The sequence below is a fragment of the Astatotilapia calliptera genome, chromosome 23, assembly GCF_964374335.1.
Source record: "Astatotilapia calliptera chromosome 23, fAstCal68.1, whole genome shotgun sequence".
Classification (NCBI taxonomy): Eukaryota; Metazoa; Chordata; class Actinopteri; order Cichliformes; family Cichlidae; genus Astatotilapia; species Astatotilapia calliptera.
The window spans coordinates 47,421,633-47,437,334 of record NC_137443.1 but is presented as its reverse complement, the minus strand read 5'-3'; the positions used below and the strand labels follow the sequence as shown (position 1 = coordinate 47,437,334).

At 40.5% G+C, this 15,702-nt stretch overlaps 1 protein-coding gene across 4 annotated transcripts in view; it reads right to left on the bottom strand.

Moving 5' to 3' along the window:
• The window catches only part of hecw2b (HECT, C2 and WW domain containing E3 ubiquitin protein ligase 2b), a 73,567-nt gene extending 60,518 nt beyond the window's left edge, over nt 1–13,049 (bottom strand). The window contains exons 1-4 of one of the 4 annotated variants that reach the window (XM_026160246.2): nt 12,749–13,049; nt 6,969–7,488; nt 6,294–6,888; nt 18–125 (exon numbers count right to left, since the gene is read on the bottom strand). In XM_026160246.2, coding sequence (XP_026016031.2) covers nt 18–125; nt 6,294–6,675 — 490 coding nt within the window. In that variant the 5' untranslated portion in view covers nt 6,676–6,888; nt 6,969–7,488; nt 12,749–13,049. Of the gene's footprint in view, nt 1–17; nt 126–6,293; nt 7,489–12,513 lie in introns of those variants that run through there. The other 3 variants (XM_026160245.2, XM_026160244.2, XM_080296867.1) reach the window with 3 other exon arrangements.
• Nucleotides 13,050–15,702: the final 2,653 nt, after the last annotated feature.

The window sequence follows — 15,702 nt, the reverse complement described above, 5'->3', positions numbered from 1 at the left end:
GAACACAAGACACTCACGCTCCATAAAATAGGGTCCCGGCTCCAGTCTCCACACAATCTGTCCTCTCTGGGTGCCGTTCACACCGCGGTTCTTGGATTCCCACACATTGGCCACACAGTTCTCATCTGTGAAACATTTATATGTAAATATACATAAATATGTTTAAGTAAATATACATTTCTAAATGTGTTCTTTACCTCTGCACAGATGCTTACAGACATAGAAGGATGCCAACAGTTATTGATACAAGAAGAACACAAAACTAAGTTTTTAAACAGTGAAATTACAACTCACACAACTACACTTAATTTTCTATTTGTTTGTTTAATTGTTACATTATTTCAATATCTTACATTTTATGTATTTACCTTCTTATTCTTAAGATCTTTTGTACTTACATTTTTCCATATCATTGGTTTATTTTAAGTTTTTCTTCTTCATTGTCTGTCTGGTGTGTAACATTGTTGTTAATGCACAATTTGCACAGTTAAGCAGCATGATTCATTATTGAAGAATTAGGGGTGCAACGATATTCGTATCGATATTGAACCGTTCGATACAGTGCTTTCGGTTCGGTACGCATATGTATCGAACAATACAACATTTGTAATTTATTTTATCAACTTTCCTTCTGACGATGCTGTCTGTGTTGAGCGCTCAGTGAATCTGCGTTCGACTACTCCGCCTAGGCTGCACTGTCGAGCGCAGATCCACTGAGCGCTCAACACAGACAGCATCATCAGAAGGAAGAGCGCAGGGCAAGCTAGCGAGACAGAAGTTAAGCTCTCCTTGCAACATGGACCCCCCCCACTCTCAGATCTGGCGTTTGGAATTATTTTGGTTTTCATGTGACGTATGACCCTGAAGGTAAGCGAGTCATGGACTGAAGTAAAACAGTATGTTGGATGTGCCATGCAATGCTCAATTACATTGGTGTGAACTAGTGTGTTAGCGCAGTTAGCTCGTTAACGTGTTGGCCGTCTAGCCCCATGCACGGGGCGATCGGCGGTAGCTCGTTAACGGAGATTTGCCGTGTTGTGGCGTTAAGGTCATTTCAACGAGATTAACCTGAAAGCACTAGTGGGAACACGACGAATATGACTGCACATTTACGCCGACATCATCCTAGTGCAAAGACAAAAAAAAGCAAGCATGCTACTAACTTTAGCCGAGTCATTTAGACAGCTGTTAGCACATGATTCTCCTTATGCTGCTGAGCCCAGAAGAAGCGGATAGTATAGCTTTTATTTTGGAAAGAGACATTTCTCTGTAATAAACTCTCTTTTCCAAAGATGAGTGATTCCTCAATCAGATACAGGGCTTGCAATATCGCTAGCCCGACGTCCTGGGGCTAGTGATTTTTTCAGTCGGGCTACCAAAATTCTATCTCTGCCCTGCCCGTCGGGCTATTGTAGGAAAAATATATGTCAATGCTTTTGCATTCTTTCAGAAATGTAGCTGGGTAATTATGTCATTGGCATCGGTGAGCCACTGTCAATATGTGACATATTGAAGTCGCGTTTGAATTTGCGCTTGTTTTTTTGCTTTCACTTTGCAATCATGTGAACTGTGTATAGAGAGCGACAGCACTGATCTGTGAGTGATGATAATTTGTGCACCAATTCCTCTGACATCGTCTTATTAATCGTTAGCTTACTATGCAAACATGACAAGTGAAATCTCCTGCAGCAGCTTAAACATGTGAGAGGTTGATCGCGCAGAGAATCGCTGAGCTTATGTGAGTGTGTTTGTAAAAGCATTTCAGTTCTGCTGAGCCAAATAAGACAGGTCAGGGTGAAGAAGTGACAGCCAAAGAAAAGCTTACCACAAAACGGAGAAGTTATGACAAATCAGACTATAAGGCAAAAAGAAAGTGCAGCTTTATGGTTTCATGGACAAAAGAATTTCTGTGGCTGCGATATGACGAGCTAAATAACCAGGGCTGCACATAAGTGGTCCGCAGGTGCGCATTCGCTGTCAAAATAAAAAACACGCACAAGGGTTAGGGTTAAATTTAAAAACTGTACTTTTGAGTTTAAATATATATTTATAATTTTAATAAATGACAAATTAAAAAGGCATGAACATTTTTTTTGTATCGAAAAAATATCGAACCGTGACACCAAAGTATCGAACCGAACCGAACCGTGAATTTTGTGTATCGTTGCACCCCTATGAAGAATGTCATAAACGGTTTAAAGTGCCTTTATTATTAGATTTTTTTCAGTCTTCACTAAACGGTTCTCAAATTTAACTTAATATCTGAGTGTCTCTTAGCTTTCAACCAGTTGGTTAGTCCATTTTTTTCCTCACTAAGTTGACTAAGAAATTGGTTGCCCTGAACATCCATAATAGCTATTTATTTACAGGCAGCGCCTGCTAGTCCATATCTGATGATCCCCAGTTCAGTTCTGAATTGGCCTTTTCCTGCTCCTATTTTTAAGCATATTAAAGGACAAAATCAGCAGTGTCATCCAAACTGAGTTATGATCTGCACCCAGTTTTACTCACTTTACTTAAATTCACCATCTCATATTTGCTGGATGACGCACATTTGACGATGAAATTAGCCCACTATGGTTGGGCTAATTTCTGACGGAGATGAGACAGCATACAGGGTAGAGAATTTAAAACATAGCTTATGGACTTGGCACAGACAGGTCCACTCCCCTCTCATTATAAATGGAGAACGGCTGGCCTCTGCCACCCCTGAGGCTATTGCCAGTTCATCCTGTCTCAAGAAACCAGGACAATCACAGGCGACCCCTTGCACCTTGCCCACCACTTGACTCACTGCCCTCTGGTCGGCACCTCAGGTCAATGAGGTCCCACTCCAGCCTCAAAAACACCCCACCCACCAATCTGAGCCGTGGTCTGAGTAACCCTCAGGTCACTCACACACAGACTCTATACTCAGACCAGGTCCAATGCACTACTTTCAAGCACTTTGCAACCTGCCCTCTAATGTGTGCCTTCATCCTGCTTTGTATCCGTGCTGTCCTACTATTTACATTTTTATTCCATGCACATCGTACATGTACAATGACAATAAACGTCTATTCTATTCTAAGATGTGCAGACACACACATGGAGTAAAGAAGCAAAATGCACACTCACATGCAGGGGTGGTTAAACACAAGGCGAGGCATTTATTTTGGCCAGAGAGAATAATAGAAAACACAATAGAAAAAGATGGAACAAAAGCCAATAGTGGGAAATAACACTAGGAAAACAGTAATACTAAAGCTGGCAGACCCAAGGAGAAGATGACTGATGTTCTGAGAAGAGACAATACATACACAAGGAGGTGATTAGGAAATGTGGAGACACATGGGAAAAGACACAGCAGAATGGAATTAAGCTAATGAGGCAGGAACAGGAAGCATAAACAATGAGATCCAGACCAAGACACAAACTTGACAAAGAAAATGTAAATGGACATGACTGACTTCACAAAGGTGATGCTGGGGAGAAGACTCTTAGATGAGACCAAGACCGACTGGACGCAAAAGGGAAGAAATCTTCCCGTTGTTTTCATGGCATCGCTGGAAAAAGGCTGAAGTTAACCTTGCAAACCACATTTTCGACATGGTGTATACGGGGTACAGTGGTCACTCAGCATTAGCATGATTTTATTTTTTCTAAGTAAACACACCTGTTTGACATTTGACCACTGTTAAAAATAAATGTATTCATATAGCACTTTTCACAGATAAATGTCACAAAGTCTTCACAATAAAACGAAAAAAACTCAGATTAATTAAAACATAAAACAACAAATGAATTGTTGTCTGTATAGAAGTGTCTTCAGCTGCTTTTTAAAAGAGTCAATGGAGTCTGTACAACTTAAAGACAACTGAAGAGAACTGTATAGCCTTGGTGCCTGAAAAGCCCAAACCTGGCGTGTTTTGAACCTTGTACCAACCAAGCATGAGGTTTCAACAGCTCAGAGTTTTACTGGGGAGCTTCACCACGTACAGCCCTAAAACTTAAAACTAAAATTTTAACATTTATCAGCAAACAATGAAGAGAAGCCAAAAGGCAATATGCAATCTCTTGTTAGGGCCAGTTAAAAGTCTTGTCGCAGCATCATGTCGCAGTCCAAAATCCAGAGTTGATTTGGAGAATCACTGAACTGTCAAATATGACGCCCAAATTTGAGACTCGACTGAACAGAAGAGCCGGAAAACCCACTGATATTCCAACTTACCCAAAAGGAATATAAAAGGAGCCCGATATCGACCGCCCACGTGGTAATAAGACACTGAAGAAGGAAGCATCCAGGGTAGCAATTCTTGTTTCTGTTACACTGTCAGCGACTTTAAACTGGTGTAATTTTGCAATTGAAACTATGATATATCCCATGATATTGATGGACAAAGTTGTAGAAAATAGTTCAACTAAGATAAATTACCTATCATTACAAAAGTACAGCAGACTGAATGCACAGTCTAAACAAACACTGTTACTGTAGAGCTGCAGAAGGAAGAATATTTCAAGAATCCAATAGAAATTCAGAACTTGTAACAGCTTGTAATAAAAAATGTAATTATGATAAAGATAAACAAAGATTAAGCAAGCTTTGAAAGTAAAGTATAAACAGTATTTTTTTTTTAAAGTGTTTTATGCAAATCTAAATGTGTTGTTCATATGTTTGAGCTTAAAAAATTTTTAGTTTGAAATATATACTGGTCAAATAATCCGAATACCTTAATAATCCCTAAGTATATGTATGTATTATGTAAATAAATAAATATAGGAACACTTTGGAAAACACATCTGATCTCCATCCATCCATTCTCTTCCCTGTATCCTTATCCAGCTCACAGTAGGTGCATGAACCTATCCCAGCTACCACAGGGTGAGAGGCAGAGTACACCCTGAGAAATGTGCCAGCAACAAAAGAGTCCAACGTCTTGAAATGAAAAATGTACCCACAGAACGCCTGAAAAAGTAGTGAAAAAATAATGTGGCAGACTAGTCCATTTTTCAGAAATGGAACTGCAACAACCCAAAATGGCACTTTGTATGGCCACCACATGCTTTGATGCATGCCTGACAGCAGCAGAGCATGCTCCTAATCAGATGATGAATAGTGTCCAGGGGCATTTTTTTCCCCAGGGTATCACTGACCTTCTAGACCAGGGATGTCAAACTCAAATACACAGTGGGCCAAAATTCAAAACTGGAACAAAGTCGCGGGCTAACATTAATATTTATTGAAATATATTTATTCCTCCAGATACAAGAATGAATCTTATGGACTCAAACATGTTTTGCTGAAAAACTGAATATGGAACAAGCAAAGCTTAATACTAAACAATATATATATTAGCTGTATAATACCAGTAGGCCAGCTCTAATAGTAATTTGGTATGGCTTCACGGGCCAAATGTAATTAGGCTGCGGGCCAAATGTGGCCCGCAGGCCAGAGTTTGACACCTATGTTCTAGACAGTGCGTTTCTGATCCGTTAGACATTTACACCAGTCGATCACTGGAGGTCGATTTGTAGGCTCTGCTACTGTTTATTCTGTTTCTTGCTGCACAAAGAAGCAGATACTGCTGAAATCTTACCAGCCACTTTAACCAGATTACCAGGTTTGGTCTTACTGGTTAAGAACAGATTACCGTACCAAGCTATGATACAAGACATTCAAACAGATTCAACAGGTATCACCTCCACTGTAACTGTAGGTTGTGGTCCTGAGTGTGATTACTGTGTTAGACTCATGAACCACACCACGAGTAAAACGAGCCAGAGTTACATTTAAAAGGGCCGAACACCAAAGGTTTGGAAACATCCTGAGAAACTTGGATCATTGTGCCAAAACCACAACACAGTCATCTGCTGTCCCATTTAAGAAAGCGAGCTATCTACATAGTCACAAAAATACAAAAAGAATTGTTAATAATTAGTAAAATTATATAAGTGTAATAAGTATAAAAGCAATAATAATAATAATACCTGTGCTAAAGTCATTAAAAGCTGTTGTAATTTTTCCCAACAGAACGGGGAGCATCTGATTAAAAATTAAGAAGCTTTTGTCTATTAAATCTTTCAAAAGTAATCCATGAAATCAATCTGGCATGTTGTCACAGTTACCAGCTACCTGTGCCAGAGAAACGCCCACCATCTTGTTCTGTACCTACGGGCCAGCTCTATGAGGTTACCTTGGATTGATACTAAGCTAACTTCAGCTTTGTTCTACTAGTTCACGAGTAACAAATAAGAGATTTATGCAGAGTAACTGCTGATAAAGTAGTAATTAAATTTGTTTTCCAGTTTCTCACCAATGTGGTATAAGCCGATCCAGTCAGTTGCATCCACTTCCTCCTTTATGTCCCAGGAGATCACCAGGTGGCTGTGACCCAGAGTCACCTGGTATGTAGAAGCTGTGAGCGATGACCGACTTTCTGAAGTCACCAGGTCTGTGTCACTATTGGCCCGCTGAAGCCCCAGTCCTGTTTCTGGCTGATTCCCTGATGACATTGTAGAGGAGGCCGAGGCCGAGGCTCCGATTGGTTCCTGCACTGACAAGCTGCAGACGCTGTCAGGCCCGATCGTGTAGGGTCGGGTATGTGGAGTGCGTCGACGCACCGCCAGCAGGTGTTCCCTGGCACTGCCACTAGGTGATGATGAGGATGATGAAGAGGCAGTGGCAGCTGTTGCCATGGTAACAGTAGAGAGAGGTGAAGGGAGGGGATGAGAAGTTAGGGGGTTAGGTGATTAGCTAGTGGTGCTGGTAGTGGTGAGTGTGGGATGTAAAGGTGGAGATGGTGATGATGATGATGGTGGTGGTGGGGGGGGGGGTGACTATGGACAGGGGCGAGGGGGAAGGACAGCAGATGCAACAGAAAGGCGAACGGTGGTGACAAAACAAATGGACTGAAAAAAGAAAACAAATAAGGAAGTGGAAACGATGAAATCAGAGTATGAATAGCAAGAGATAAGACCAGCGACCTTACAGGAGAAAAGAGACGAAGAGGTGGAGGCAACTCTTCATCAGAACTGAATATTTGGAGCAGTGCAACTGCAGTATAAAGTAAAGGGAACTGCTTGGATCATATTTCCACTGAAAGAAATCTTCTGCTCGGTGGCAACATTTAGGACAAGGCACTTGAGAGTTCGCAGTTTCCACAAGCTATCATTGAGAAGAACGTAAAGTGTTGGTGGCTGAAGCTTCTGTAAGCAGTCATTTATTTCCTGTCATGTGACACCAGTCCATTTTAACACACACTTAAGTGCCAACAGTACAGCAGCCTCTTGCTTAAGAATTAGTTTGCTTGAAAGGTTGAAAGGTTGAAAGTCATCCAGCCACACATTATAAAAAGAGAACCATGGAGGTGGGACAGGGGCAAAAAAGACGCAGGAGGAAGGATAAAGACGAAGCCAAGATGCTGCCACTTGTATGTCCAGGTAGGAGGAAGTGACGGGGGTGGTCCTACAATCCACAAGGACTGTCAGGGATGAAAGGAGGCTGGAAACCTAAAGGAGAGAAAAAGAAGCAGCTGATTAAACAGGAAGAAAACAGGAGTGAATTATCTTTTGTCATAATCTTTTGTGTGCTTAACAGTGGCTGATGTCACCTGAGACGACTGTCTGGATAATAATCCGTCAGTTTAAAATCATTTAAACGTTACTAGAGCCACTTGCAACACATGCAGAGCTTCGATAACAACAAACATGCAGCAATTAGCACAAATGTAACGTCTAAGGGTGCTTAGCGATCAGGGGCGGGGGGGTCATTTCACCATACACTGGCTGTGACCAGTCGCTCCCTGCAAGATTTCAGACAGAGGAGGTAAAGGAATTATAAGAAGAGTCGTCCAAGAGCCAAGGAACACTTGTGGAGAGCTACAGAAGGAGCTGGAATCAGCAGGTACATGTTTACAAGAAAACTATAATTAATGCACTCTTACAAACAACTTAATGAACATCTGCTGTTTGATTTCTTTGGATGTGATTGGATGAGTTATTACTGACGTGTGGTGAGAGTTTAATTTCAATAGTACCTTTGAGAAATACATCTACTTAAAAAAAGTGGTGACATATTCAGTACTTATTATTATCTACATGATACATTAATGGGAAGAAAAGCCGAAAACCATCCTGACACTGGCAAAGGCATCAACTACAGGCCACCACTACAGCATCATCTGCCCCTAAATGAAGGAAAATATCAATTATATATGAAGCAGCTGGAAGTGCTTTCAGCCTGCAGGTAAAATAAGTATTGTGTTGTGGTGTAATTTTCTGGCAGCAGGGACATCACAGTTAAATTATTAACTCTAAATTATTAAAAACTGTGTTTATCTTGAAGAGTTTCTGGTTAACCCAAAGTTAATAGCTAATTTTTTATAAATCTGGAGCAAGTGTGTAGAAAAAGAGCCGAGCTCTTCGACAGCACCAGTCACAGGGACGCTACATAAATAGCTGCAGCATGATTAGAGAACAATAGAGGGGCCAAAGGGAACAGCTTCCTGTTCCCAGCACACCCACCACATCCCTCCATGCCACTTTGTGTCTGTTTGTTTTTCCATGCATTGCTCTGCTCGAGCTTAGAAGCACAACAAAGTGACTGAGTGTGACAGACTCCAATTATTTAATTAACTGTCTGCACATAATTGAGACAACACTATCAATCTGAGAGATGTCAGGACAAACTAGAAATGCAGACAACAAATGCTTTTGTCTGAAGCAGTGCACTGATTGCTTTGCTTTTTTAAGTCACATAGCAGCTGCAGCACTGTATCCAGGACACAATGGCAACTTAACGTACCCTTCCAATAATTAAAAGAGATGCAAATAAAGTCTAGAAAGATGCATTCTGGACACATACGTACATGTTTACATTGACACTGAAATGCATTTGAAATAATTCAAATGTAACTCATATTGTACACAAACAGGCCGGATTTGTAGTTCAGATTCTGTAAACTTACCTAAACAACAACATTGTCCAGCCATAAATATTGCCAGTGTAAATTTGGCTATTATAGGATTTGCCCCACACCATAATCCCCCCTCCACCAAACTTCACACTTGGCACAGTGGGGTCAGACCAGTACGTTTCTCCTGGTGACCACGAAACCCAGACTCCTCCATCAGACTGCCAGATGGGAAAAGTGTGATCCGTCACTCCACTGCTCTAGAGTATAGTGGCGGCATGTTTACACCACTGCATCCAACGCTTGCATTGCACTTGATGATGTAATGCTTGGATGCAGCTGCTTGGTCATGAGGCTCTCTACACACTGTTATTGAGCTAAAGCTCCAGAGCTCTATAGCATGCATGTCACTTGCATTTGCCACTAAAACAGACCTGGAGTAAAACATATTAAGCCCAAGCAGCCCATAGGTCTCTCTGAATATGCTATCATCCTTCAGTGTGGAGTCTGTCTACTCACAAATGCCAGGAAACAAAGAGGCAGAGCTGCCACAGAGATGCTGAGCATCCACTAGCATCCAAAACAGAAGCGCTTGTTACTGTAATCAAAATCCTTTACTTGGAAAAAGCAGGTGGGAGTTCTTAATTAAACCAGCTTTTCGAAAACTTAAATATGAAGAAAAGTTACTTTGAAGCTCCTCCCATCCACTGCAGTTCATGTTACACAGTGAAAAGTCTACAGTAACACTACAGACGTTAAATTAAACCATACGTACGCCGATGAACTATTAACTTAGTGTGACATAATGTTTAAAATGGGCATCTTTTCTGTCATAGTGATACCTGCAGTAACCAGGTCTGCTTGACCATCTATATTTCAAGGCTTTAGTAACATTGTTTTGTGGAGTTATAGAAGTATAAATATATAAAAATTACATTTGAGTTGTGTTAATGTTTTAAAATATAAAAATTAAATCCCACACCGTCCCAACATGCCCGTAAAAATATACATGGGAGAGTAAAACGCCACTGACCTGGTGCTGTTAGGCAGGACAATAAATGATTAACATTTAAACCTAATGTTGCATCAAAGCACAGCGTGTTTTCTTTCTTGTTGCCACCACAGTAAAGGCTTAGAGCCACACATACTCATTCAAAAACACACAGGCGCGCACACACACACACACAAAAAGCATATACCCATGAACATACACCCACTTTATCTCATCCAGGAGCCACAACACTCTCAGAACTGCTTCTGGCTCCTCAGTATTTAAGGAAGCATTTCATGAAGAGTAAAGGCTATTTTATTTTATGCTTTAGTTTAAATGATATGTAAAACTTATTTTATTTGACATTAATGTGTTTGTGAATATTTGTTTTTGCATTTAGGGAAATGATTTCTACAAAAAAAATCTAATTTTTAATCAAAGGAAGGGTTTTTGCTTTTTTGGCAGATATTGTATCCTGTTAAACTGTTACAACACTTGAATTCTAAACTGGAACCAATGAGCAGTTATATTTTAAAAGACATGTAGGGCTAACCCTTTTGAATATTCACTGTTACTTGCTTAGGACGTATTTCTTATGTGATTACTTGACAGAGTAATAAACAGAAAACTCGCTAAAATAACCAACAGCTGCAACATAATACAAGATTTGAACTGCAGCCAGTTTGATTGGCTGGATGTTGATGTAACTGGAAATAAAAACTACTCACAGTTTTAATATTACCCACAGACTAGAATCAGCCGTTTACTGAGGTTTGTGTTTAAAATCAAAAAAGCAAATTAGAAAAGACAGTCAGGAATTTAATTCAAGTAACAACAGGGCAGGATGTCCTGCAAAGGAAGTGGTATCAAGTATCAAGTCAATAGCCCCAGCTGTCCAAGGTAGGCTTAGTACACCACAGAACAGTGCTGCCAGTTTGCTAGTGAAAAAGTCACACATTCACCCAAGGAGAGAAAAACAAGTTGCCACTCAACCTACAGACCCTTGGTTTATACTACAGTTTACTGTATACAGATTACACAGTCAGGCTCAGACCCTGAGCAGACGAGTGGACACGGTGAACATTCAGGTCAACCTCAGAATAAGCCCTGATCCCCTGCTGAGTTTGTAAATGTGTACACAAAGTCATTCTCTCTCTTTAGGACAATTTCATTTTAATGACAGAGTCAAGAAAGGAAATCATTGCATAAAAGTTATAAACTGATCTGCAAGTCACTGAGTGACCTAAGTGATGGTGAAGCACACCTGTCGACAGATTCAGTTTCATCTATTTCAACTTCTCCAAAACCACAACAAGACCAAACAGCTGTGTCAGGGACAAGCTTCTATTCAATTCACTTTTATTTATATAGCGCCAAATCACAACAAAAGTCGCCTCAAGGCGCTTCATAGATACAGAGAAAAACCCAACAATCATATGACCCCCTGTGAGCAGCACTTTGGCGACAGTGGGAAGGAAAAACTCCCTTTTAACAGGAAGAAACCTCCGGCAGAACCAGGCTCAGGGAGGGGCGGGGCCATCTGCTGTGATTGGTTGGGGTTCTAGACATGCACAAGGCTAAAACAAACTACAAGACCACCAGCAAAACATTTGGTGAGGTGGTGATCACTGTTTTTTTAGGATTATTAGAAAATGTTAGAAATATAAAATGACCATCAATCTCCAGACCATCGTTGGGTCTGGAATGATCATGAGAAATGTGCAACTTCAACGCAAAACTACACTGAAGGAGCTTGTTGATGATCTAACGGAAGTTGGGTCTCCAGTCACCAAGAACACTGCTGGTAACACACTTTGCTGTAACAGACTGCAGCACCTGCGAGGGCCCTGCTCAAGAAGGTACATGTACAGACCCATTTAAAGTTTGCCAGTTAACCTTTAAATGATTCAGAGGTTTGGGACAAAGTGCTGTGGTCAGATGAAATCGGGCGCTTTGGCATCAACTGTGTTTGGAGGCAAAGAAATACTGAGTATGACCCAAAGAACAACATCCCCACCATCAAGCATGGAGGTGGAACCATTATGTTCTGGGGCTGTTTTCCTGCTAAGGGGACAGGATGGCTTCACTGTCCCATGTACTGTAAGAACAGTGAAGCGATGGGTCTCCAGCATGACGATGACAAGAGTCAAAGTGGAAAGACAATATGTGGAGGGGCTAAAGCTTTGAGGTGCTGAGCAGCAGCCCATAAGCCCAAAGGATTTACAGTTTCTGTAGAGACAAGTGGACCAAAACCTGTCTGCATATGTGCAAGAACGTCGTTATTGCAGAGAATGGTTCTGATAACAGGTTTAACTCTTTGCTCCTGCAGCTTTTCCTCCTGACAGCAATAAATGAGGCTGATACTCGAGGCTAAAGCGTGTGCTGTGTGTGCTGTGGCTAATTACAGATTTATTTGTTGCTGCTGCTACAAATGGATCAAAGAATGACTTCATCCGCTCACAATAGCAAGCTCGTCAGAGTCAGGCTGTTGCCTAAAGAAAATGGGATCATGCAGCGTTAACGGGAACAAAAACAACAGTTAAACCCAGCTGTTGAGGTTCTTCTCATAAACGCATACTCTGTTGTGCTACAAGAAGTGTGTTATTGCATATATAGAGGCGCCTTCCGTACCTTTGCTTTGAAAAACAAAAACAACCCGTCGTTTACACGCTGAGCGGCGAAAACACGTCGCGCACTGAAGGACAACAGGCCTCCTCACGGGCCTGACACAACAGATCCCTCATCAGCGGAATCCGCCGTCCAGAACCAGGCGCAACCCCGCCGCCTGCTCGTAACCCAACAAGGGAAGCAGCACCTCTTAAAACGTTTGCTTCTTACGGCTCCCGTTTATAAATCATGGTCCAACCTCGTTCTGTCTGCTGCTCGGCGAGGTTTCCGATTTAAAAGATCGACTTTGCCCGGACCGCTTCAAATCCCATCTCCTCGTTTCCTCGCATCCCTGCTCTTCATCCTTAGTTGGTACAGACGCCAACTACGCTGCGTGATCGAAAACAAACAGTACTCCGAACATGGAGCTGTGCTCCTGCTCAGGAACTTTTGTTTGTAACCAAACCAGTTCTTCCTGTGGGGAACCATGCAGCCCGTTCAGCGTCGAAATCACTGATTTGACTGACACCTCCCACCTCCATCCCCTCCTTACGCCAAACGTGCCAAACATGAGGGTCGGGGACCTTCAGGGGTCGCTTAGAAGTATTTCAATTACAGGAGGAGAATTACTGTGTTAATCACAGAATTCAGTATGCTGTTTATATTTTTTAAATGAAAAGTTGAGAATGTGAAAAGCATTGATATGAGGGGGGCAAGGTCTGAATTAATAAAGAATAACTGCTTGAAGAAGGAAAATATACTAACAAAGGCTGAAACAAAAGCAAAAACATTCATGCCGTAGCAGCGCTATAGCTCGTAACCATGTAACAGGTAAATGTGTGCCTGAAGAGTAGCGACAGCACCCGGTCAGGATGACACTGTCACATTTCAAAAGCTATTTTTTTAAAAGAAAAAAAAAAAGCATAAAGATGTCTTTTGCTAAGCTATGTTGCTGTATAGCTACAGCAGGGCTGTCAAACTCAAATACACAGTGGGCCAAAATTCAAAACTGGATCAAAGTCGTGGGCTAACATTAATATTCATTGAAAAAAAACTTCCTCTAAATATAACAAGGAATCTTTTCTTATGGACTCAAACAAGTTTTGCTGAAAAACTGAGTATGGAACAAGCAAAGCTTAATAAATGTATATATAACTTAATATTGCACACATGCAAAATCAAAGTTCCAATTAAATAACACATCAGTGGAATTCATTTCTTAAATAAAAACTGTATTTGCAGCCTTCTGAATTAAATTGTATCATTTTATCATTTGTCAAATTTTCATCATATTCTCCCACCTGCTCCTTTTTTTATTCTTTTAGCCATTTTGGGATCGGTAGCATGGCAGTATTTGCATGGTTGCTATGACTATAGTCAACAGAGGAGAGGGAGCTAATAAGTCCTGTCGTGACTGACAGGCCAAAACACCAACAGAGCATTCTAGGAATTGTAGTATTAGCAGTACATGACCTGTATAATAATGGCAGGCCAGCTCTAATAGCAATTTTGTATGGCTTCGTGGGCCAAATGTAATTAGGCTGCGGGCCAAATTTGGCCCGCGGGCCAGAGTTTGACACCTATGAGCTACAGCTAACTGCCACATCTAGCATAGCAACATATACAACACTGAAAGTGAAGTTGCTGAGGTTAATATTTTTCCTTCTTCCAGTTACTACTCAAGCCGTGCATTGTTGGCTTTGGGACCTCAGCTACATGTTTCTCCCAAGCTGGAAAGCACCACAGTAAAGTGCTTCCATTCACGACCAGTTTATACGTATCACCTAGTAAGGACATTTGTGTTTGATCGATTTGTTGTAACAGTGGTTCTTATTAAGAATTATAACAATAAATCAATAAATGCAATAAATTGATAAATCTGAAAGCCTTTTTTTGTTTTTGTGGGTTTTTTTTATTTTTGTCCACCTTTAAATAGTGTGACATTTGTAAAGAAATATGTGGGTTGTGCCCATGAAAAACCTTAAAAATCTTCTCTGCCAATGCCAAACACCTTTCTGCTTTTATCTTCTATTAACTCCTGTCTGCAGTCCTGACCTGAACCCCACTGAATACTTGCAGGATCAGCTTAGGCCACAGGTGTCGAACTCCAGATGCATTACTAATGGTTTTCATCACACTTATTTGTGTTCAAAGTCTCCTTTCTCATAAGTTTGATTCTAATTTCTCGCTTGATGCTGTAAAATTGGGTTGCAGCGCTTTAACTGCAGCTGCAGCAGTCACGCAGAAACTTGAATGCAGTGTCGTATTGTAAAAATGCAAGTCGAGCAGGTACGTTATATAACTTTAAGTATTAAAGATAAATATATAAAAGATTTAAAAAAAAATACAAAATTGAAAAAAGAAAAGGAAAGAAAAAAAAGATGCAGAGCGATTTTTAAAAATAAAAAAAATTTAATTTTGGTGTTCTAAACCAATTCCAAATCTTCAAGGATATAATGCCTTTTAACCTGATTAGGGGGAAAAAATCTTTGACTAAAGTCATTCTAATAAATTTGGAGATTTTTCAGTCACTAAAGTCAATATATTGAATGCTGAGTTTGCTCAAACTAGGGACAGTGCAGCAGATCTTCTCTAACCGTTTTAGAGGAACTGGCATTGCTTTTATCACCGTGTATATTTTAGGATCTGTTCTTCACACAGTAACACATCACAAATATGATTCATGAAATGTGATATTTCCCAAAAACCTTTGGAAAACTCCCTTTTCATTTAAATTTTCTATTAATAATAACACATCTATAGTCCATACTGGTCTGTTATGTGAACTTCTGTTTATGAATCTCAGTAGAGAAGAGCCTGTTGATCAAACTGACTGCTTGTTATTAAGAAAAGATTAAACAGTTTTAGCTTTAAAGCAACATTCATGACACCAAAATCAATCACATTTCCCTCTTTATAAATGTGTGTGTCTGTACATACATGTATATATATTATTTTTAACGAGGTCCAAGTTGTGTGCGTGGGAGTTCGAAGCAGCCACTCCACCTAATGTCACTACTGTGCAGGATCCAAAAGCACAACGTGACAGCTCCTAAAGGGAAACAAGTCCAATTTAAAATCTTGAATAAAATTTACCCGACAAATAGACTCCTTGGTGATAGATTCAAAATAGAAACTGGTAATTGTGTATTTTGTGAAACAGAAGAGGAGGATTTGGACCATCTATTCTTTTTGTGCAATTTTATACAAATA